Source organism: Henckelia pumila, chromosome 3, assembly GCF_033568475.1.
Source record: "Henckelia pumila isolate YLH828 chromosome 3, ASM3356847v2, whole genome shotgun sequence".
In the NCBI taxonomy this organism is placed as follows: domain Eukaryota; kingdom Viridiplantae; phylum Streptophyta; class Magnoliopsida; order Lamiales; family Gesneriaceae; genus Henckelia; species Henckelia pumila.
Window position 1 is genome coordinate 144,366,273 of NC_133122.1, and position 25,208 is coordinate 144,391,480.

Consider the following 25,208-nt stretch of genomic DNA (forward strand, 5'->3'; position numbering starts at 1 on the left):
CTCATTAACTCATTTAGAGTTTCAATCTCTCTAATGATTAATGAAGCATCATTAATTATATTATCCATTAGCTAGCAAATCTCCATCTTCATACAATTATTTGTTTAAAATCTTGTACTTGTGATTTACAGACATAACTTGATTATTATAGAACGATTTACCAATATTGTAATGCATGGAACTAGGATTTGTTCGTGTAAAATTTTATTATGCATCGATTTGATCGAAAAATTGTCGCAACATATATATGATGACATGTGAACACCATGCACAACTCCAAATTAAATCAATTGGGATATGAAATGACTATAATCTATTTTTGTGTATAATCAAAGGACCTATCTACTGTACGATATATGTCCTATGAAACTAATGATATGAATAAGTTGGACCGGGTGGGTTTGAGTTTTTATAGATTATTGGACCGGGTTTTCAGTCTCCTTGATTCCAATTCTTAGCAATGAATCTTTCAAAGTTTGACTCTCAAATTTACCCAAATTTATTTATAATAATATTATGCCTTTTTCTAGTTGGCAACAAGTTAGGAGTGTCAAACTGAATCCAAACTGTAAATATGTATCGAGTCGATCCGAAAATATCATATTATGATCGAGGATTTTCGGTTAGGATAAAATATTATAATTTAAAAAGAATCTATAAAAAAATTTAACAATAATAATTAATATATGTGTGGTTGAATTGCAAAATAGAATAGGGATGGTGGTGGTATAGGACGGCTGGAGGGGAATCTGAAACGTCAAATTCATGTCTGATTGAGGATTTATGTCGCTTTTAATTAATGTACCTAAATAAAATAAAATATACATTGTCATTTCTCTGACACTTTTAACCACTCAATATTTTTGGGCACACACTTCCCCAATTCTCTTCCATTTTCTACGCTCTTTTGTACCTTTCTACATTATTGCTCCCGTTTTTCATGCAATTACAAAAACTTTACCCTCCCCCACTCACTTGCAGGGGAAAAAAGGATTTAAATTTTGGGATAGATTTAAAATTTTAGAATTTATTTTTAAAAATATATATTTTGAATTAAAAATTTTAATAAAATGATCATTTTCACGAGAAATAATTAAAGTTGCTACTTTTTTTTATGTTTTTTAGATTTTTTGGGTGGAGGAAACTCAAACTCGAGTCGCTCTCGGTTTCTGATTGTAACCAAGAAGATGTCACCCAACCTATTTGACATTGAAGCCGTAGCTTTTGACGGAAACATTTAACAACTATATGCATCCATATGGATTGTTATTGACACTCTAAAAATATTATATTTTTTGGCTTTATTAATTCATACCAAGTGGTTTTTTCAACATATCCAGAAAACTATATATTCTAATTTTTGGACTGTTTTTCTTCTATTTCCAATCCAAACAATGGCGTTATTAGAATCATAAATTAACTAATTCGACAAGAATATGAAAATAATACGATATAATATTGTATCATATATCTTTTGTCATGAATATTATTCAAAAATAGCACTCGATTCATAAAGAAAATGGCACAAGGATTGAGAGATGAAATTAAAAAAGAAAAATGTTAGAACGCAAAACCAAATCAACTAGAAGACATGCGGCCAACAAATTATCAAATTCTCGTCATAATGGCCAAAAGAAGGGGGGGAGGGGGGAAAGAAGTCGTCCCGGTTAGTAGCAGATGGCGTCTGCATCGAAGGAACTGAAGGACAACCTAGTCTTCTTATCCGAACCAAAGCTGAACTTCAGATCAGATCCATCATTGATCGAGGCATTGCTAGTGGATGGAAAAGAGAAGACAAGATTTGGATTTGATTTACTTGCGCCGAAACTGTAAGTAGGCTGAGGAATAATAGATGCAGATGGCAGGATGGAAGGTGTTATTGGTGGTTCAGAGAGAACACCAGCAGCAGTACATACGGGGAAAGTGAAGCCGGGGCCGTTGTCCGAGTTAAAAGCACGAATTTCAGGCTTGCTGATGGAGATTGATGGCAATGAAGGCTTATTCCCGTGATTCTTTGAAAGCCCAGAAGCAGCAGAATTGGTGGAAGCCTTCAGATCTGGTCCATTACTCAGACGTGTGGGTGGAAAAAACACATTTTTCTCCTGTCCATGACTAGTTGTGACAAAAGCATTCTGTAATAAGAAAAATGTGGTTAAGTACTTGCAGATGTGTAAATTACTGGAATCCAGATTAAAATTCCAAGGTAGAAAATTATAGTTGAGACCATATATGTTTATCCGCTATCTACATCTTTCATTTATCTGGCCAAAGCACACTATCGATACATGCTTTCTTTGTATTACTGCAATCTGATATTTGCCTCTTGGAAGAGCTAAAACATTCAGACTACTTATGAAGTCAAAATTTTCAGATATGAAGAATGTAAACAAACTTTATTTATGTCTTAGTTGCAGTTAAAACCTATCTATGACAATAAAAACCACCGACATATGTTGATGATTTTTAACAGAAGACTCGGTGGAAAGAACTCTTTGGTGAATAAATTACAAATCATAACGGTAAATATGGACATTTTTTCAAAACTGTTAGGACTTGGGAGTTTGAAATGCCTCCTTAAAACAGTGCCGTAGCATGTCATGAATTAGATGTACAAGAGAAATCAGAATGACTTGTGAGTTAGTAAAACTTTCCTTACAAGCTCAATAATCAGCTCAAAAATATGATTGAAACTAAACACAGAACAAATGACATAGTTTGTCCAGTATTGTGTTAAGAATTTCATATACCGATGGATGAGGGTGGTGACATGTGGGTCCCGATAAATCCCGTAAAATGAAGGTTGATGCATCAATCAAAGCCATTATTAAGGCATTAAGGAAACTACAATCTTTCAGGTGCAGATGAATAATCATCATTGTAGATTTGCTTCCATTACATATTCCACATTGCCACATTAAGCATGGAGAAAGAGTAATGTTCCAAAACATCATCGAATTCGTAAGGATGGGAGCAGCTTTTAATCGTTACTAACAAAGTTTACCACTTTACTAGGTAAATTGTAGAACAAAGAAAATCTATCCCACAATGTGGCATCATCTTGCATAGCATATATTGCAGCTATATAATGCTTTGCTTATGCTTCAGCTCAATTCAGTAGGTTGCCTTTTATTTTTTTTAATTTCATCAGCCACTATCTTATACAAGGTCAGTCCATAATGACATTTATCATGGAGGTCACGCTTCATTGTGATGCTAGTCAAGTCATCGATCTTCAGTGATTTGACAACTGATACAAAATATGTAGAAAATGGGGGGGGGGGGGGGGGGGTTGGGTGTGAAGAAACATGGGAATTAAAAAGAAGCACTCTGAGAAAGATTACGTACCTCATTTGAATTATTGACCACAGGACCAGAAGATGGCCCAAAACCTAAAGATGAAACCGCATTTGTACCAGGTACCATGCCAGAATCAGAAAAGATTGTACTAGGAGCCTTGGGATTCACATTGACTGCATCTTTAGTTGCCATATCCATGCCTTCATCATGAAACTTCCCAAAATAATTGGAACTGTTGGTACTTTTGTTAGTTTCCACATGGGAGTTGAGGTCAGATAAACCAACATTCTTAAGAGAGGCAAGATCTCCAGAGTGCAGTGAGCTTATGTTGTCCTCATGAATGATATCACCGGCATCAGAAGGAAACTTTCTCCAGTCAGTTACCAATTTAATTTCAGCTTCTTTTTCTTTAAGTGTCGGCTTGTTTCTATCCAGGTGCTCCAGTATTTTTTTAATAGCTGGACTACGGAATGAATTTGCATTTTGAACATCCTTATTAGAGAAACCTGATGCATTGGCATCCGTTAAGGATTTTGAAATGCCACTTGTTTCACCAGGTTCCAGATTTTTTTTGGTAGGAGGCAAGAAACCGCTAAAAAAATTGGAATTTAACTTCTCTGATGGAACATCTTTAGGTGAGCTCAGGATCATAGATTCTCTGGGACGGACATCTGAAGCGAATTTATTCCTGATGCGGCGAATAGGGCCCACAGGTCCATAGACATCAACACTGTCGACAGTCGACCTTACCTGAAAGTCAATTTTTAGATGCTGATACAGAGAACAACTCAAGCACGCTGGCTAAAACACACAGTAATTTGGTCATGGATTTAGCCAAGAATCCATCTAGGTGCGTTAATTTAACATTGGAGAACATACGTTCACTACTCATAACCAAAGTGTGTTACTGAATAGTAGATGTAACCACTTACAAAAAACATAACAAAGACAACACAAGTAAAGAACCCCAATAACAAAAAGCTAATGTTGTACCTGCCCGTAAATGGATGTCGGAGATTGTTGAAAGGGAGTTGCTGTGTCAACAAATCTGCTACTGGAGTTTAACTGCATCAACCAATAGCATTTAGACAACAAAGACAATCAATATTTATGCAGCAACTTCCAACCATAACCTCATATACCTTAGCTGTGGACCTTGACGAGATTGTTCTAGCATAAGGAGTTCTAGGAAAATCACGAAGCCCATATCTGCTTCTCTGACTCTGTGGTGTCTGGTAACCATGGTGATCATTTAGTACAGCCCCAGGCCAACAAATGGATGGCTTATGTAAAGGTGATGGCACAGGTGGCTGTTGTGCAAACTTATTGCTTGGTTCAGCTTTTTCACCTTTGGACATGCAACTGTTAAGACCGTGGTCTTGTTCTAAAGTACGGCCAGCCATATATGCACGAGCAATATCAATTGGCGAAGCACCGACCCCAAGTGGAACCTGCACAATTTTGTGAATTAGTTACTTCTATACATGAAAATCATAACAGGATTTCAGATCTGGATTCTGAAGAGCTGCCCGATGCATATAGACGACGTCAAAATTACTTGAATTGAAACATATACTCATACATGAATATTTGATCTAAGCAAAACCACGATCACCATCTAACAAGCTCTGCATAGGTGACGTCACAAAATCAGTAGGGAGAATAGATAGAGGCGCACTCACGTCTGATTTTTCAGGGAAAGTGCCAAGTGTGTCTCTGTCAATAACACGCTGTATATCTCCTGCTGGCGTTCTTGGAATTTCATGAATCCACCCTTCCTGCTCACTATCTCCTCTAGCGTCCCTTCTTGATTGCTCCTCCAACTCAATGTATACCCTAGAATTTAATATTGCCACCAAATGGCTGATTTCGTCCCTGCATTCCAATTGCATCAGATATATGTTTGATCCATAATACTTTCAAATGCACATGATTCCCAGGGGTGAACTTATGTTGAGGGCAAAAGTGGGATGTTGCCCCGCAGCTTCTTGGTCCGTTCTTACATGTAAAATCTAAATGCCATAATTCTTCAAATAGCCCAAATTTTAAAAGGCCCGGGATTACGGTTAAAATAATTTTAGCCTCATGTACATTTTCAAACCCAAGTTTTGGAATAATCAAGTGCTGTAAAAGTGTGCTACCTGTCTCATCATTGTACCACATGGGATTTTTTATGCATAGTCTCAAGCATGGTTTATTTGATTTATTGAAGTCCACTTGGGTAGAAATAGGCAATGTGTTTTCTTTTTTTCCTCTTTTCACGTGATTAGAGTTCGGTAATTTTTTATTTTACTTTTGGAGTTTTGCAATTATTTAGTGATCCCTATATATTGTTCTTACTGTGTGATTTAATTTATTGGTAAGTTTGATGTTTTAGATAATCGCATACTACAACGTCGATATATTCATATATGTAGATTGAACAGGTTAAAAGTTTCTGGTCCTTCCCCTCAATTCCTAATCCCTGAAAACACATATACAAGTCTGTATTATTGCATAAACTAACAACGCATTACATGAAAATCATGCGAAGTTGAGATGGGGATTTCTTAAGGCCAGATTTTCTAGTTTCCAAATTTCTGAATCCTCGCTGCGAACACTTGAACTCGAGAACATCTAGTGGGAGTAGAAGTTTTCGTTCCTAAGCCAGATGATCACAGCTAAGATATTTCTAATCTCAAGAACTCAAAGGCCAACTCTTGAAGAGTATTCATACCCCAATCTATCATAGGGATATCTAAGATTCCTTATTTACAATATCACCAATAAAATCTCCACTGTCCCTCATCTTTTCATTCACTCGGAAAAATCTTCATGCTTCAGAGCCATATTTTCAAACCCTCACTAGTCACTATGCATATTTTTGCCAGCCTAAACCCAAGGTCTTAACTCTAAATAAGATTTTTAATCTTAATAAAGAAGATGGGGAGAATGGGTATCCACAAATCTTTTATATGCAGCTGTACCACAACATTAACTGTATTTTCTAAGAATTCCTCAAACAAATTTAGAGTTCAATCGAAGATATGAGTTTTCTCACTATTTTCAACATCCCAATGAGAAACAGGGCAGTAGCAGACTTCTGAACTGCAAAAAAAAAAGATGTACCTAGAAAAAGTGTTTCCCTTGATCAACTCCTCGATTCTCAAAAACTGAGAATCATAACGAATTCCGCCCTTGTCTTCAGAAGATCGAGACATTATAGCCTGCATAAAAGGTTTCGAGAAATCAAAATAAAAAATTTACGATAAAATCGAATCAAGTTTGTTTTGGGACAAAATACCTATAAATAAACAAAGAGTCATTCTAATTTTTAAAAAAAATGACAAAAAAATACACCAAATGCCGATGTTAGAATCGCACCGTGATATTGTAGCGCAGAGAAATTATCTTCAACCAAAATCTAAGCTGGACTAGTGGGAGCAGAACCAGAGAAGTGGCCGCGCCGCCGTCTTCTTCTGTCGAGTGTCGACTGTCAATCAACGGCGTTTATTTTCTTTTATTTCAATATATGCATTAATGATAAAATTACAATTCGCCCCTCCAACTATGAGTCTCTAATCATTTGGCTCCACTAGAAACTGGGTTGATCACGAGAAGTTGGAAATTATTAAGATCCGTCAATGCTAATTTGGCCCGTCGAGTCCGTCCATCTGGTAAAGATTTAAAAAAAAACCAAACAAACAAACAGGTTAGATCATGCTTTTGGCGGTCCTTCTTCGGATGGTTCGAATCGTGTTGACTCGTTTGGGCCATTGGCAAAAGCAAGGAAGGTTGGGCCGCCAATTTTATTTTTTCTACAATTTTTAAAATTACTTTTTAATTAATATTTTATGTATGATTAATAAGTTTTGAACGATTTATATTATAATTTAAATATTTTATATATAATTATAAGTTTTAAATGATTTATTATAATATATGCTTAATTGATTAATTTTGAAATTTATGTTTTTTATAGTGATTTATTTATTATTAATGAGTTTATATATATATATATGATTTTTTTAAATTTATTTTCACATTTTTTAAATTTTATAATTTTTTATTTTTTGGCAGGTTAGGTTGGGTTGGGTTGGGGTATTCTCAACCCGTCATCAATTCGGGTCGCCCTGTCTCATCTGATAGCGTGGCGGGAAAGTTCGAATGGACAGCCCTAGAATCATTCTAATCTAACCAGCGTTCTAAAAACGGCGTCTAGGCGGGGCGATAGGCTGTTGTCCATCGCCTCGCTTTCTTGCTAGGCTATGCCTCTAAACTTTGCCCGTCTAATCTTCCGCCGCCTAGGTGGTTACTATTTATTATAAAAAATATTTAAAAATAAAAAACTAAAAAAAATATACGCGACGCAAGAAACAAACACAGGAGGAACGAAGGAGTGTAGAAAAAAATTCAATCAAAAAATTAAATCTTATATTACGTATGAAGACTTGATATCTATTAATATATACGTTGTTGTTGTGATTATTATTATTATTATTATTATTATTATTATTATTATTATTATTATTGTGAAAATTTTATAAGAGTCTGGTACAAAAACTAAAAAACATAAGAGATAAAAATTATATTTTATAATAAAACTCGTGAATATTTAAAGGTATTTATTATTTAGACTTTAAAAAATGTATAGACCCCTCTTAGGCGGCTAGGTGCTACGTTTTTTAGAACAATTGAATCTAACTAGCAATTTCTGTGCACGATGTGCATGTTTCAAAAATAATTTACAACAAAATTTATTGACCATATTAAAATTAAAATCTTTTTTTCCGCAAAGGACTAAAAGGTTGAGGTTGGGGAAAATATTTTTATTTAACATTGAAATAAAAATGGTATATTTATTTCGTGTGACATATATATATATATACATCTATACTTATTTATCTATATCTATTTATTAAGCGAGAGGTATACCTATTTATTAAGTGAGAGTGCCTTAAAGAAACCAACTTGGTCTCTTGGTATGACTTTAAAAATTTCAAATTATTTGAAAAAAATGGTGGGAAATAACTAATATAAATATTTAATTCATGATCTTTTAACTACTCTTCAGTGACTTATGACTAATATTTAACCCAAAAAATATTTATTTTTTGTTCCCATAAATTTATTAGATTTTTTTTCCAAAAGTAATTTTAATAAAAAAAATCAATTTTTTTTGTCACACACAACGAATGTGCAAATACGCCAGTATAAATAAAGCCAACGGACTACACTGGGCTGAACCCATGGATGTCAAAAAGGTCCATTAAATTATCATTCAAAAGCAATGAAAATGTGAACTTATGCCGGACATGTCCAATTTCTTCCATACATTAGGTATTCTATGAATTGGATTAAAATTTTCGTTCTCTTTACGGCGTGACAATCTAAAGCCGTAATTCATTGGTGTACGATGGATAATCCTTCGAAATAATTTAGTAGTCTACAAAACAAATTACACAAGCTTTGTGTAAAAGACTTGTGCGAGAATGCGGTGACCGAAAGAATCAAACTCATGATAATTAATCATATACCGACTACTCTACCAACTCGGACATTTTCGAGGCTAGAGTTTGTGTCTTTATTTTTTGGAATTATTAAGGCTCTCTTTGGATAAATAGTTATAAAAAGTTTTTGTAAAAGTGTTTTTGAAAAAAAAAATGAAATGTTTTAAAAGTTTTTTAAAAATAAATATGTGTTTAGACTATTATTCTTCAAAAAATATTTTAACATTTTAAGAATAATGTTTAATTTTCTTCCTTCTTTTCTATTATAAAACACCACTAATTTGTTCTTAAAAAAAAGAGAACACTTGTCTAAGCACATATTTTAAAACGGAGAACACTTTTTAAAAAAAATATTTTATGAAACTTTTGTCCAATCACATATTTTAAAATTTCTGCACCTATAAAACACTAAAAGTGTTTTTAAATACATGTCTAAACGGAACTAAAACTGAACTGTAATCTAGTGCCATTAACATATAACTCGAGGCAAATGCTGCATTACATACAATCAAGTGAATCTGCACAAAATAGCACAGCAAAATCCTACTAAAAAAAAAAAACCAGGATCAGGCAACCAAAAAAAAAACAGCCACAGCAGGCTGTCTCTGCCAAATCCCAAACTCACAAATTCCCAACCTAGCCAGTGTTGCTCCAAGCCGACCCCGACCAACATCGGAAACGCACACGGGAGTGCAAGAAGCAACACGAAAAGCACACGAACCGACTCAATGACCGTGTTCGCGGAAAACCAAAGGCATTGAAAGAGTAAGCCTCTTGACTAAGAAGCTAAAAGGGTCTAAACAGACTTGCCAAACACAAGGATGCCTGCAAAAAGGGTAGGGGAAAAAATGTATTGCCTTGGTCTCCATGGAAAACAACCGAGCGAGTCAAAAGTTCCAACAATTGACTTATGAGAGGATATCACATCTCCACAAGTTCTCACTAAGAAACTCAATTTTGCTGCTTGTAATAGAACAGCAATGCTGAAGATTCAATCCCACCAGTCTCCTTCCCAGTTTCTCGAGGGCGGGGACGCTCCTATCCGACACATTCGAGCAACCGGACAAGGAAAGGATCTGCAGATTCGGTTGCAGCCCACGAGCCAAAGCCGCAACACCGGTATCAGTGATCGAACATCTCGAAACATCAAGATCATTAAGCAAGGGGCAACTTTCAACAAGTGCCACCAAACTTGCATCCGTTATTTTCTTACAACCATCAAGATTCACCAGTTCAAGCGTTCTGCCATGCAACCGAAACAGGGCTAACACGATCTCGTCGCTCAGATTCGAGCAGCCGCTCAGGTTAACCTTCGAAAGTCCGGTTTCACAGCTCTCCAACAGAGGAATCAGACAGGTATCCGTGATTCCATTAAGCCCACTTAGATCTAAGCTGTGTAGTTTTGGACACAGCTTTCCCACCAGAGCCAAGCTAGCACTTCCAAATCCTGGACAGCTCCGGACGGACAAGGAACGAAGAGATTGACACGGAGAAAACAAGGGAGAATCCATCCGAACATCCTTAATTCCCAAGCACTTAACCAAAGAAACAGACTTCAACGTCGAATTTGAGATCGAAATGGCATTTAAAAAGCCCATCTGTGTGACTCTGTCGCACTCCTCCAACTGCAGGCTCTCCAACAAGCTAGCCGCTTTCGAAAAAGCTACCATCCCAAGATCGGAGACAGAGCAACACTTCCGAATGGACACATGTTTCAGGTTAGGACAGCCTTTTCCGAGTGCTTCGAGGCTCAAATCGGTTACTCCTCGACACGAAGTAACAGCCAAGGTCGATAGCATGTGCAGACCTCGTGCGTTTCCCATCACCCAAAACCCTTTCTGGCTCACATTTTGAAGCCCACCAAGAACAAGATTCGTTATCCGGTTCCCATACCGCCCTATCACGGCTACAGAGTAATCCGTTACATCTAGACCTTGAAGTTTCACCTTACTCAAAACCTTAGAACCCGAAGATACAAGACTAGCAACACCCTGATCCCCAACCAAAGGGCAATCTTTGATGGTCACAGACTGTAGCTTAGGACAATATCTCCCAATCGCTTGAAGGCCCTCGTCACCAATTCTTGGACATGATTCGATCATCAACGAGCTCAAATTCGGACAGCTCTTGGCGATCGCGGCTAAACCCGTGTTTGATATCGAAGAACATTCACTTAAGTCCAACTTATCCAATGAATGACAGTTTCTTGAGATTTCAAACAGACCTTCATCACCAACAGAGTGAAGGTTCCACAATGAAAGAGCCCTGAGTGAAGGGCAACAATGAGCAATCGCAGATAGGCCATTGTTTGTAACTCCACGCACGGAGTTGCTTCCTCGGATCGAAAGTTTTCCGAGCCCGCCACGGGTAGATGTACCAACGGCGATCGCGGCGAGTCTTAAATCTGTTGCTTTCTTGCCTTCCACACACCTCGTTAAGTATCCATCGCATTCCAGCACTCCTTCAGTACTTGAGATACATTCGACGCCCCTATTCGAAGACTTATCCGTTGGAAAATTGGCCACAAACGGCGCACTGATGCGGACGCTGCTCAAGATCGTCAGCCAACGCTTGGAAACGCATGCGGAGGCGCTCCTCTCTCGGCCTCCCGGCAACCGTCGGAAGATCTCGAATAGGCATTCATCGGGAAGAGCATCGATGGATGGTTTCTTGGCCTTGGATATTGAATCCCCACCAACAAAGCAGGGGCCACAGATGCGAGACCGCTTCCTCGGCGGACAGTAGACATCGCCGTGAGTACCGAAAGAGAACACGAGCCCCTGATCACCTGATTCGAAACCGAAAAAGTCATCTAATTATTTGTCTTGTTGTAGATACATCTCATATATATAGAAAGAAATGAAAGCATGCCAGCTTACAAGAATTGTATCCAAGTTTTACGTCGATCGATTCAAAATCTGATTTGAGTAGCATAATCGCGTAAACGAGAAGAAAACCATGCATTCAAACTAAGAAAAAATTCATTACTGCCATGCGAAGGATATTATATTCCAGACTTCCAAAAGTAAAACACCTTCAAAATCGATCAAACAAGATTGCTGTTACATGAATCTAAACTACAAACAGTTACGAGTGGAGATGTTAGGAAAATTAACTCACCCCTGGAATTGAAAATAGCAGGCATGGTCTAATTTTATCGCAAGAATCTCCCAAGAATGCGAAAAAGATTGAGCTTTCGATTAGAATCAACGCAGCCCAGATCAAGATTTTAGGAAAGACTTGCATTCCAAGAAAGAAGATCCGAGATCTTGTTGAAGACACAAACCCCGAAAAATCTGGGATGAAAAAGAGAGCAAGAACAAAGAAAACGTGTAGTTTTTTTCTTTGCGTGCTTTCACTATACAATCACGCGCAGTATTTATATATCTCGAAGCCCAATGTATGATTGTGTGCATGCATTTATGCGAGATATATATATATATATATATAGATATGTTGAAAAGTATCAAGTCTTTGGGTGCATGATGAGGCCAAAAAACTCAATGCTCTGAATTCTTACATCGTTCAATGAATCTTACCGTTAAGTGGCTTACGTCACAGCTTTTTTAGTCTGCCACTTGAGGTCAACAGGATATATATATACATATATATACATATATGAATAAACATATTATAATTTTTTCAACATTATTCCGTATTTTGCTCATATATTCCGTATTTTGCTCATATATAATAATCACATTGTTATTTATCCGATTAAGCCAAATAAATGCAACCTAGATATAATTCACAATGCAAAATTAAGATTTCTAAGATATGATTGAATATATATATATATATATATATATATATATATATATATATATATATATATATATATATGTATATATATATACATATATATATATATATATAATCTTGTTCCCTTGCACACCAGTGTTCAGAGATTTTGTGTGCACCCTGTGATGTTCTCACGAACATCGGATTTTTTTTTAGATATTCGCGCGAACATCCCGCGGTGCACACAAGTGTGCATTGATTAGCATAAAAACTACTGGTAGATTTTTATTTTTAACTTAAAAAGCTCAAATCAAAAATTTTCACCAATAAGCATTTTATAACAATTGCATAAACAAAAAAAATATCAATCATATTTGATTAAAAAAAAATAACAATTTGATGTCATGTTCATTGCATTAATAATATAATTCCGTTCATAGGTAGAAAAAGAAAAAATGAAAAAAAAACTAATTCCGTTCATAAAAAACACGAGCTTTGCTCTTACATATTTTAAACTCTTTTTATTTATTTATTTTTTCTAAAAGCAAACACTGCTAAATAAAACTCTCTTTAACTCATTGTTTCTCAGAATTAAAATAAATTACCAGAATCATGATTCGTTCATATTCATGCATGAGATAAGACCAAATTTTAAATTATTTTAAAAATGTAATTTGAAAATGTATTTCTTCAATAGATTAGATTATCACGTTTATTTTTATGTTTGAAATTTTCTTAGAAATTTGCGGCTCCGGTACATGACCATGGATACATGAACCATGAATCTATCTTTAAAAGCTATGGGGTCCCTTTGCTTTTAATTCTGATACAAAACATTTAATAAAATAATACTTTTTCCAAAAAGAATAAATGGTACAAAAATAGTTGGTCTCTCAGTGACCGACACGTTTTTTCTAAAAACATTTGCCCATGTGGTACGTAAAATCTAATATATTCAACTAATATGTATTAGACATAAATTTTTAAAAAAATATAAAATTGATCATGGTGTTCTAAAATACATAACAAAAATGTTCTCTTCCATTTAATTAATTTCCAAATCTAAAAGAAATTATTATTATTATTATTATTATTATTATTATTATTATTATTATTATTATTATTATTATTATTATTATTATTATTATTATTATTATTATATATGTTTTTATCTTTGGCGCACCTTTGTGGCACCACTGAGAACGTGTCTGTAAGGTCAAAAAGTCTACTAGCTTAATCACGAAAATTTTAAATAATTTATATGATTTTAGAATTTTATTTAATAAATTTAAAGTTATGTTTAATTTATGCGATGTTATGCCTATACCTGATATTTAATGTTTTGCGAGTTAGTTTAATGTTTTCAGGTTTAGAATTAATACTGGACTGAAGGAACGAGTCTAGCCGTCGAACGAAGTTAAGAGAAAATATTTTATGTTATGTAAGTTTATTAATGCTTTAATGAAATTTAAAAGTGGAGATGAGGAAAATTTTAAAAATTAGTGTTTGAGATTAACGGGCGACTTTCAAGCCTATTAATCACAAACTAATTAGGCGTCAAAATTTTCATTCTTTATTAATTCTCTATCTCTTGGACGCCGCATACTTCCTCTCCCTTCTTCCACGTTCAAAAATCCGCGTTCAAGCTATGGCAAGATTCTTCATCGTTCGAGGCTATATCTCTCCCAAATTGCAGGTTAAATCCAAACTTCAATGATCAGGTAAGTTTTTAATGTTTTGAAACCATCATTCAAAAATATAGGTATTTTCATTATGAAAACTCATGTGGATTGATGTGTATGTATTGTATTATGCATGGTTTATGAAAATTTTAAAGAGCATTATGTAGAGTTGTGAAACATGATTCGTTCCTGATTTTTTTGTGAAAAGTTTAGTGAGATTTAGAGATTTAGACGTATAAAAATCAAAATTTTTTGTGTGAATGTGTTAGATGTGAAGTTTTGAATCAAACTTTTGAAGGTTAAATCGTTTTTGTATGGATCTTTTTCGAGTTTTAAAATACTTTTTGAATGTAATTATTAGGTTGTGAAACACAAACAATATTGAATATGATTATAAAAAAACTTGTTATTGTGTTTCTAACATATTTACTCTAAGGTGAAGTAGTTAAATTTAAGATGAAAGCCAAAAATAAAATTTAGTCAAACTGATTTCTGGCAAGCTCTAGTATTTAATGATATCTCACAGCTCAGTGATTAAAATGATTATCCGCCAAGATCAATACATAGAAGACTAAATTTGAAACATATCGTATTTCACGTCAGTTGAGCAAAACCGGATGTTATGTAGATCAAACTGACGTCTCAATACCAAACTAAATTGGATCAGTCGAACAAGAAAACATAAGCAGTTGACCTCGAGCAATTATGGTATTTTGGTCATATCTTGCAGCTCGGTTATTCAAATGGAATGATTCAGCGTGCGTTAGAAATCCAAGACAATCATTTACAAATCATATTCACAAGTTGAAGTCTGAATCGGAGCATAAAAAGATGCTAAACTGCATTGAAGTTTCTGGTTTGGAACTGAAATTCTGCTCTGCAGAATTTCTTGCACAGTTTGGTATTTCGAGCTTAACTCTCTCATATGAAATCCAAATTGGGTGATTTTTGATCCATTGGAAGGACGAGAAAAGTGCTACAAATTTCGAGTTAATCTCTTTGCCCAAATATCAACGGATCATGTCAAACTGCATCTAGTTTAGCAATTTAGTTTAGCTTGCTCAACTGCTACTAAACTGAAGCTTGCACAACTGCTACCAAACGAAGCTTGCTTAACTGCTACCAAACTAAGGTTTGCTCAATTGCTAACAAACCGAAGTTTGCTCAACTTCTACAGTACCCAAACTGCTATAGTACTTCAGTTTCAGTTTCGCACCAGAAGTTTAGTTGAACTCCAAAGTTCAGTTTCGCTCCAATAGTACAGAAATCTTCCAACAGCTCTATTTCTGTGTCTAACGGCTATATCATTCTTGGAACCTATAAATACAACTTCTTGAAGATCAAATACAAGCTTTTAGAAGAGGATTCAAAGCACGAGCAATCTACTTGAAGAAATTAGCTAAGTTAAGAGCAAAACCTAAAGTGTGAAGAATGAAAGAGTGGGTGCCCGGTTAGCCAACTTGTGGCTAAGGGCTTTTGTGACTCTATGTATAAACAATCTTTTGTTTAATATAATTTACACTTTTATAATGACATTGACTTTATCTTTCTTCATAATGTTATATTATGATATACTATTGTTGTTTTGATAAAGATCTTGAATATACTATAGTGTATGTAAGATGTGGTAGCACATGGGGATGGCTATATGAAACACATCTTATAGTCACTGTATATTCTAAACAGTTCCTAGTCAATTGAGTCGTCCGCAAATAAGGATAAGGATCGCTCGAGATTGAGACTAGCATTTGCGATGCCGAGTACCACGTTTCATTGGTATGGAACATAGAGATGTTCAAAGCATGCAAATGGATATTCATATGATGAATGATCGAACTATCCTATTCGGATTTTCCAAGTGGTTATCACTTATCGAGTGGATAAAGTCCGCGGTTTTGGTTGTACACCATTAGCCCATATTACTTGAAACATCATTGAGACTCTATATGCTAATATTGTACTTTGACTCGTTTACCAACTCTATTGGGGTCATCAGGTTTTGGGATTGGGTACAGTTATGACACATATAGGAGTCGATGCTTTGTTGTCAAGGATTCACCACATACTCGCGAGTGTGGATATCTTATGCGATCTGAGGAGATATTAGTGTGATGAATCTCTGGCCAGAGTACATGATGTGTTTTAGGTTACTTGGTGTTCCTAGTAACACATGCGATGTCACTAATAGATCTCCAAGATGTTATGCATAGTTATCGAATCTCGAACGACTCTCGATGTGTAGTACCCCGTAACCGAAATTGGTAATTAAGAGATTAATTATGTTAATTAAACCAATTTGGTATCTGAAGGATCGGAAGCTCCGATCAGGATCGGAAGCTCCGATCGATATTACGTCATGCATGACGTGTGGCAGGATCGGAAACTCCGATCGGGATCGGAAGCTCCGATCGCCCTATCCGAAGTCAACCAGTAAGATGTTGACATGTGGCAGATAAGGATGTTCGGAAGCTCCGATGGCAGAATCGGACGTTCCGATCGAGGATCGGAGGTTCCGATCGATGCCTATAAATATAAGGTCTGAGGCATTCATTTCTTGCCAATTCCGAATTCTCTCCTTTGCCCTCGTGGTCCTATTTTAAGGCTTTGGGTACTCTTATTTTAGAGTTGGAGTAGGATATTTGTTTTAGTATAGTCAGACAGTGTCTAACATAGTAGCGGAGCAGTGCTCGTGTTGTAGAGCAGTGTTCGAGGCTGTGGATTCGCAGCAGGGGAGTGCCCTAATTGCGGGATAGTCGCCATCAGTGGGCTGAAGACGGACGCAGGTATAGCTATGGTCTCCTTTAATTATTTAGGAGTATGCAATAGCTTAGTTAAAGCTTTTAGCGCTTATTGAATGATACATGGGTATTTGCATTGTAGACTTGATGATAGGATTGGAACCTAGAGTGGGACTACTAGGACTGCCTTAGAAAGGTACGTAAGTACTGACTGAGATTGCCAGCGGATATGCATGCTTATATGTTGCATTTATGTGTTTGCATGTTATTATTATTATGCGGCATGTGCATATCATCTTGTGCCTGTACATCTGTATATATTTCGAGATGAGCCAGTTAGGATTGCTCAGCCCTGTTAGGACGTTTGATATCGAGTACCCTTAGGTACTGATACCTCGAGGACTCCGCGGTCCGCGTTCGGGATTCGGGAATGAGTGGTCGCACACAGTGGTTAGCTACCCCGATGTGACGAGCTTATATCCCAGGCGCCAGTTTGAGCAGTTTGTATACAGTTATCCCAGATATGGATACCCGGTCATTTGCATGCATCATATTTGTATGTTTATCCGTGCTTTCGTATTGAGCTTAGAGCTCACGTCCAGTATTTTCTGTGTATCTGGATATCCTATTCTATGGGGCAGGTATAGGTGCAGGATTGAGCATCAGGAGCCTGGAGTAGCCAGTGACCTTGAAGACAGCAGGATTAGCTGTAGGTTTTATTTAAAGTAATTCGATTGGGTTGTATAAATCAAGTTTGATTATCCGGTTGTATTCTGCCGGTCTACTTGTATTTAGTCTTCCGCAGCAATTTGATTTAATGCATGCTTAATTATGCTCTTAACTCTGATTAGGTAGTGGATCCGAGTCGGGTCGCTACATTTATGGTATCAGAGCATTGCATGCAAGGGACTTAGGAAATTGATAATAAGACTTCTTGATTATCCTTGTAGGATTGATTGAGGCTAGCAAAAGAAGATTTGGTTCTTCATTGCCAAGGTTTGCGGCAGAAGTTTTTACTATAAGGAATGCAATAGTGATGAGAACACCAGTAGTAGCATATCGATAGATAGACTGACTACTGTGGACGGTTCATCATTTGATGCATTGGGATGTTGATCGAAGAACATATGGATTCCAGCCAGGGAAGACTGGAAGAGAAGATCGGTTATATCGCGTCAGATACCTCTGAGGGCTTTTTGGAACGAATGGTGTTTAGTAATCCATTTGGTTCCAGTCCTTGAAGATTCTCCACTCGTAGTTGGAGAGATTGTCAGATAGACCTTCACCAGAGAATGCCTCGAGTGCCTAAAGCATGATAGGTTTCGAGAGTGAGGTCTTTAACCTCGTGCAGAACATGGTTTTGCCGGTATGCTTGTATCGATGCTTTTGGTAGGCATACGGAAAACTTCATGTTCAAAAGCATGATTTAGATACAAGAAGAACGCTGATGGTAGATCGTGAGCAGAAAAATTTGACTGACATGCACTGACGCAAAGCATAGCTGGTTAGCTATCACGTACCATTTCTCCGAAATTCTTCGCTGGAGAACAGGTAGAGAGACTTGGACGGAAGTATGATTGTATCGATGCGTGTGTCGATTGGAAGCTTCATCCTCAAGGAGTGAAGACAAGTTCGACGACTTTAAATACTGTATTGATGTATTTGTAAAACAGTATTTCAGTTGTAATGAATCATCAGAAATTGGTTGTATCAGTTCAAGTTATTGGATGTACATTTTGTTGTATTTTGAATACTGTATGTATTACATGAGATTGTAATAAAGGAAATTGTACATAACTTGAAGTATTAGATACATGTTTTACTTATTCAAAGATTCGTGTTTGATTACAAGTAATGTTACTGAGTTTGGCTTGGAATTAGTTGACTAATCAACTAGGATAGCTCATGGATTTTGAGTAAGTCAACGGTAACGGATTGACATGGGGTTAGTCTAGGTGTCTTCCTAAGGCTGACCTAATTAGTCGTTTGACTGAGTTAGTGCCATTGATGAGGTAATTCATCTGGGAGCATGGAAATATCGATCTTTGTTTGGAATTTTGAGTTTTTGTTCTAAGTTGTTTCCTTAGGACAGTAGTCTGATTGACCTGCATAGGTTGAGACTTCGTGATGATGGGATTTCATCGGGATACCAAGTCGGGTATATGCCGAGAGTTGTGGACTAGGACCATGACTAGACATGATGGAGCGCGACCCTATGCCAGTGTTACTCTGGGAGTCTTTCGTACTTCGGAGAATTCCTGGAAGCCTTCATGCTTCAGGATTTGGCAGTGGAAAGGCTACTTAGTCTAGAGTTTTTGTAACAGTCACGACGGGGTATGACATTGGATTGGATGCCTGGTTAGGTGTCAGCGGTTTAGATATCGTCTGACTATCGTCAGAGATATTGGTTTGCAGTTTTGTCACAAGGACCAGTCTTGGAGGGATTTTCCTTGACGAGTACGTACTCTGAACAGATAGTTTTAGTCTATTGGATACTGCTAGACTAGTGGATCTAGTTGGGGTTTGGATGCTCTTGTGATAGGGGCTATCCAGGAGTTTTGGTTTGTGAAATTCCTGAAACATTTGACTCGGAGATGAGTAAGTTTTCAGCATTAATGGTTTCTTTCAGTGATAGATTATATCCGACGCTATGGATTGTACATGACTATTTGAGGCATGAGGATAGCGTGATTTATGCCAGTGTACACTTGGTGGTGATTTCAGGTGGGACGCCGCGGCAAGTAACCTCAGTCTTGATTTGTTGCAGTCTTAGCAAAAGATATAGTTATCAGGAGCAAGTTTCGCGACAGTTGGTAGTGAGTCAGTATCGATGCAAGATTGGTACTGGAGACTACTAATAGCTATTGTCTAACTTTGTCAGAGATAGGTGAGTTGAATCAGCTGTGATTCTTTTGATTCCAAGTATTTGGGGATATGCGGACGTATGGCCGTGAGATCATGATTATTGATCGAGCCATGTGAGATTTCAAATGACCAAGACCTGGCGGATGGTTGCCATAATTTGGTTGGTACTGACAAGTTGTGTGATAGTCACAACTTATCGACGAGGTCGATTGGTTGAGCAGATCAGTGATTAAGATATCATGAACCGAGAGATACTTGGGACGATACTATAAGCCGTCGTGCTTATGAGTTTGGATCCTTTAAGTAAATGTCTCGAAACAGTAAGAGAATTATTTGCATTCAGGATTCTCGGGTGGTTGAGATTTTCGGAGTGCAGTCGTTTGGACTTTCAAGTTCGATAGATCACGGGAGGTGATTGCATGTTTTGACTTTGGTAAGTCATGGCTAGTTCGATAACTCGGGTAAAGTTATCAATGGTAAGAGAAGACGTAATTGATCTAAACATTTCTTGGTATTAGCAATGGTTGACCCAGTTTTGGAAATAAAATTGTTCCATGCTATTGGATTACAGTTTTGGGAACTGTTAGCCGAATACTTGTTTAGGCATTTTCAGCAGTTTTCTCGGAGGATTTTTGTTAAATTGTGATTCGACAAGTGTTGCGGAATTCAATGAGCATTAGCAGGCCGATATCAGTTGTTTGTTCGTGGGATGATACGACAGCTGAGACTGTGTTCAGAGTCTAGTGAGATTGTTTTCGGTGATTTCCCAATACGTTCTGATGTGCTATGCCATTGAGGTGTTGGGATCGACCGAGATCTATCGGATAAATTCGTTGGTTTACCGCATGTGTCATGGATTGCGCGAAGGGTTGAGGTGAACTAGTTTTGTTCCTCTTGGTAACAAGTCAAGTGTGACTTGGGATTGTTATCTATGGTTGGATAACCAGTGTTGCGAATTCAATTGATATCTCGAGTGACGAGATAGTGGTGATCTTTAATCTAGACTACTAATGTTGTAGATGTTGCGGTCCCATCTATGTGTTCAGCATTATAGCGGTGACATTCTTTGAGAATATTAGTCAGCATTGAAGAAAATAAGTACGGAATGTAAGTCTGTCGATGCTAGGAACTTTCGGGATTGGTTGTATCTGGTCTTCTCATTAGTACGAACTGATTCTAGCAAGAGGATAGTCAGTATCAAGTGGTATACTTGACGAGGAACTATCACTGCTAAGGTTCGTAGGAACAGTGGGTATTCGAAAAGCAGTCGAGAGCACTCTATTGATCATAAGGCTCGGTTATACATCCAAAAGATCGTTCTACTTCATGGATGCCGATGGGCATTGTCAGCGATCGAGACCCAGGTTTACTTCCATATTCTGGGGGAGTGTCCAGCATGCTATGAGCACTGCTTTTAGTTTAAATACTGAATATCATCCAGAGACAGATGGTCAGATGGAGAGCGCTATCCATACCTTGGAGGACATGTTTTGGGCGTGTACTATGGATTTTTGGTTCAGTTTAGCCAGATTAGTTGTTATTGATTAAGTTCGCGTACAACAATAGGTACCATTGTAGCATTGGGAGGACACTTGTTGAGGCATTGTACGGGCGACTTGTCATACTCCATTCTTCTAGAAAGAAGTGGGGGAGACAGTATTTCTGAGAATGTCACTTTTTTCGTAAGATTCTCAGATTTAGTCTTAAAGGCAAGTTGTCTCCCAGGTTTATCGGTCAGTTTGAGATCTTGGAGAACATTGGCGATTTTGCTTATCGACTAGCTTTGCCACCGCATCTTTCCAGTATTCACGACGTGTTCCACGTATCACTGTTGCGACGGTATGTGGCGGATGAGTCTCATATTCTGTAGCGGTCTGAGGTTCAAGTGAGAAAGGATTTGACCTATGCTGAGAAACCTATTCGTATCCTGGATTATAAGGATAAGGTTTTACGGAACAAAGTCATTCCTTTGGTTTTAGTTCAGTGGCAGCGCCGAGGCACTTAGGAAACTACTTGGGAGATTGAAGAAAGGATGCGTGAAGACCATCCTGAGTTGTTTTGATTTCAGTTTTGAGTTGTATTCGGTTGTAACGTTTGATTTGAATAAGGAATGTTTCTGTACCTTGTATTGCAATCGGTACTTAAGATCTATTTTCGAGGACAAAATATCTTAAGTGGGGGAGAATGTAGTACCCCGTAACCGAAATTGGTAATTAAGAGATTAATTATGTTAATTAAACCAATTTGGTATCTGAAGGATCGGAAGCTCCGATCAGGATCGGAAGCTCCGATCGATATTACGTCATGCATGACGTGTGGCAGGATCGGAAACTCCGATCGGTATCGGAAACTCCGATCGCCCTATCCGAAGTCAACCAGTAAGATGTTGACATATGGCAGATAAGGATGTTCGGAAGCTCCGATGGTAGGATCGGACGTTCCGATCGAGGATCGGAGGTTCCGATCGAGGATCGGAGGTTCCGATCGATGCCTATAAAAATAAGGTCCGAGGCATTTATTTTTTGCCAATTCCGAATTCTCTCCTTCGCCCTCGTGGTCCTATTTTAAGGCTTTGGGTACTCTTATTTTAGAGTTGGAGTAGGATATTTGTTTTAGTATAGTCAGACAGTGTCTGACATAGTAGCGGAGCAGTGCTCGTGTTGTAGAGCAGTGTTCGAGGCTGTGGATTCGCAGCAGGAGAGTGCCCTAGTTGCGGGATAGTCGCCATCAGTGGGCTGACGATGGACGCAGGTATAGCTATGGTCTCCTTTAATTATTTAGGTGTATGCAATAGCTTAGTTAAGGCTTTTAGCGCTTATTGAATGATGCATGGGTATTTGCATTGTAGACTTGATGATAGGCTTGGAACCTAGAGTGGGACTACTAGGACTGCCTTAGAAAGGTACTAAGTACTGACTGAAATTTTCAGCGGATATGCATGCTTATATGTTGCATTTATGTGTTTGCATGTTATTATTGTTATGCGGTATGTGCATATCATCTTGTGCCTGTACATCTGTATATCTTTCGAGATGAGCCAGTTAGGGTTGCTTAGCCCTGTTAGGACGTTTGATATCGAGTACCCTTAGGTACTGATACCTCGAGGACTCCGCGGTCCGCGTCTGGGATTCGGGAATGAGTGGTCGCACACAGTGGTTAGCTACCCCGATGTGACGAGCTTATATCCTAGGCGCCAGTTTGAGCAGTTTGTATACAGTTATCCCAGATATGGATACCCGGTCATTTGCATGCATCATATTTGTATGTTTATCCGTGCTTTCGTATTGAGCTTAGAGCTCACGTCTAGTATTTTCTGTGTATCTGGATACCCTATTCGATGGGGGCAGGTATAGGTGCAGGATTGAGCACCAGGAGCCTGGAGTAGCCAGTGACCTTGAAGACAGCAGGATTAGCTGTAGGTTTTATTTAAAGTAATTCGATTGGGTTGTATAAATCAAGTTTGATTAGCCGGTTGTATTCTGCCGGTCTACTTGTATTTAGTCTTCCGCAGCAATTTGATTTAATGCATGCTTAATTATGCTCTTAACTCTGATTAGGTAGTGGATCCGGGTCGGGTCGCTACACGATGCACCAATGGTTGTTGATTCGATCGGGATATTTGGTTGAAGGGACCGTACTGTATGCTAACCATAATCTACTGGTTCTTGCAGACACTATCAGTAATACCTAGGGAATTATGGGGCGATGTTGCTAGGCGCTCTTACCATGATTCGATGGGTAAGTCGGAAATTGTTGTTCCGAGTCACAAGGAGTTGTGAGCCCACGGCTAGCTGTATTCCTGAACCATTGAGGGTTACACAAGTAATGGATTACTAAAACCCCGTAGAGATAGTTAAATTTAAAGAGTTAAATTTAATGAAAGAGAAGTTGGACTTCTTAATTAAAAGGGAGTGAGATTTCCTAAAATGACATAGGGATGAGCATTTTTGGAAATCACTGAATTCGGATTCAGAAAAATTATCTTGACTTTAAAAGATTCAGAAATGGTTTCTGTGCACATTGGTAAAATCAGTTTATCAGTCGGAGTCACGATGAATTTTATATTAATTTCTAGAACAACGGGCTTGGCTTGTTGGACTAAGTTATGGATTGTTGGCCCTAAGGAGTTAGAGTCCTAATATAATTATAACTTAATTTAGTCTAGAAATTATCTATAAATATGTAAGCAGTGTTCGAAATTCATAAGAGAGAATTCAGTCTAGAAATTTCGAACACTACATATAATTTTCAAGAGGATTTTCGAAAATTCCTCCGTCCCTTTTGGAGAAAATTCGACTTGTGATTTTTGTGAAAAATTACAAATCGAATTAACAGATCATATCTGTTTATTCTCTACGTAAAACTTCTGATTGATTTCTAGTGCAGTCAATCAGAGGGTTTCTGTTTTTCATTCGTGGACCTAATTCCGGAGTTAGATCGTAACTGTCATCGGTTCTCGGGATTTACAAGAAGAGCAGATTAAATTCTGTTGGAGTCCACAATCAAGCCTTTGCTTGACGAGGTAAAAATTTAACTGTGTTTTTATTTTTACTTGAACAAATTTAATCGTAAAAGTTTTGATACCCATATATGAAATCGTTCCATATAATAAAATAAAATTTTTAAACTTCCGCTGCACCGGATATCAATTCTTAATTGATCTGAACATGTTTTCCAACAAAGAATACGTCAGAATTCTTGAGCGTCAAAAGTTTAGTTCTTCGCACTCCATCTCACTCACATACACGAGAGAGATTTATTTCATAGATAAATTGAGTGAGAGGCTTAACACAAAGACGTTAAAGATTGTGTTTATAATCTTGGCATAAAATAAGTTAAACATTATGTGGATTGTGAGGTTGCGACCTATAATCGAGTGTGCTACGAGTTTTTGTTTAGGAAACGGGTAAGTCCTAAACTGGAGTGGGATGTTGCAAAGATTTGTAATTGTTAAAGTCTTCTAGTTATTTTCTTCCGAAGAGGAAGAAGGGGTAACGTAGGAGTATTGAAATCTTCGAACATCCATAAACAAATTTGTGTCTTTTTATTTATCGCATTTACTTTTTATTGCTATTGTTTTTAAGATGCATCGTTGAAACATTTTATGTGTTCTTCATAGACCAAAATGTTGCATTCAAAATGTTTGATAAAATACTTCAACCAAACTGTTTTCATTATTTCAACTTGTATCTTCTTCAAATGATTTACAAAGTGTTAATCAGTTTCCAAGAAGGATTATTTTAAGTGTCTTCCGCTTAGTTTGAAAACCAAATTCGATTTAATTTATCGGTGCTCAGTATTTCAAGAATCAAGCTATTGTATTTTTAAACTTGTGAATTTTTCCTCAAACCGATCATTCCTTTCAACATGTGCATGTGTAGGAGTGTTAAAGGATC

General features: G+C 37.3%; 2 protein-coding genes across 4 annotated transcripts; both read right to left on the bottom strand.

Moving 5' to 3' along the window:
- Positions 1-1,446: 1,446 nt before the first annotated feature.
- LOC140891212 (uncharacterized) lies at positions 1,447-6,782 on the bottom strand. The gene is made up of 7 exons (XM_073299583.1): positions 6,661-6,782; positions 6,406-6,503; positions 4,980-5,172; positions 4,440-4,748; positions 4,291-4,362; positions 3,346-4,047; positions 1,447-2,132 (listed from the first exon to the last, which is right to left on the bottom strand). The coding sequence occupies exons 2-7, from the start codon at positions 6,495-6,497 to the stop codon at positions 1,668-1,670; spliced, it is 1,833 nt and encodes a 610-aa protein (XP_073155684.1). The 5' UTR covers positions 6,498-6,503; positions 6,661-6,782; the 3' UTR covers positions 1,447-1,667.
- A 2,452-nt stretch (positions 6,783-9,234) lies between these two features.
- LOC140890477 (EIN3-binding F-box protein 1-like) lies at positions 9,235-12,178 on the bottom strand. Of its 3 annotated transcripts, none has more exons than XM_073298305.1 (3): positions 11,907-12,178; positions 11,666-11,755; positions 9,235-11,574 (listed from the first exon to the last, which is right to left on the bottom strand). In XM_073298305.1, the coding sequence occupies exons 2-3, from the start codon at positions 11,748-11,750 to the stop codon at positions 9,695-9,697; spliced, it is 1,965 nt and encodes a 654-aa protein (XP_073154406.1). In that variant the 5' UTR covers positions 11,751-11,755; positions 11,907-12,178; the 3' UTR covers positions 9,235-9,694. The 3 variants fall into 3 exon arrangements, with proteins under 3 accessions (XP_073154406.1, XP_073154405.1, XP_073154407.1); XM_073298304.1 differs by having other exon boundaries at positions 11,666-11,820; XM_073298306.1 differs by lacking the exon at positions 11,666-11,755 and having other exon boundaries at positions 9,236-11,574.
- Between the last annotated feature and the right edge of the window lie 13,030 nt (positions 12,179-25,208).

Coding starts and splice junctions, on each gene's coding strand:
- LOC140891212 (XM_073299583.1), bottom strand. CDS start 6,497: ATGTCTCGATCTTCTGAAGACAAGGGCGGAATTCGTTATGATTCTCAG. Junction 4,363..4,439: donor CGTCAAGGTCCACAGCTAAG/GTATATGAGGTT, acceptor TGGTTGATGCAG/TTAAACTCCAGTAGCAGATT. Junction 2,133..3,345: donor TGGTCAATAATTCAAATGAG/GTACGTAATCTT, acceptor TTCTTATTACAG/AATGCTTTTGTCACAACTAG.
- LOC140890477 (XM_073298305.1), bottom strand. CDS start 11,750: ATGCATGGTTTTCTTCTCGTTTACGCGATTATGCTACTCAAATCAGAT. Junction 11,575..11,665: donor AAAACTTGGATACAATTCTT/GTAAGCTGGCAT, acceptor GTTTCGAATCAG/GTGATCAGGGGCTCGTGTTC.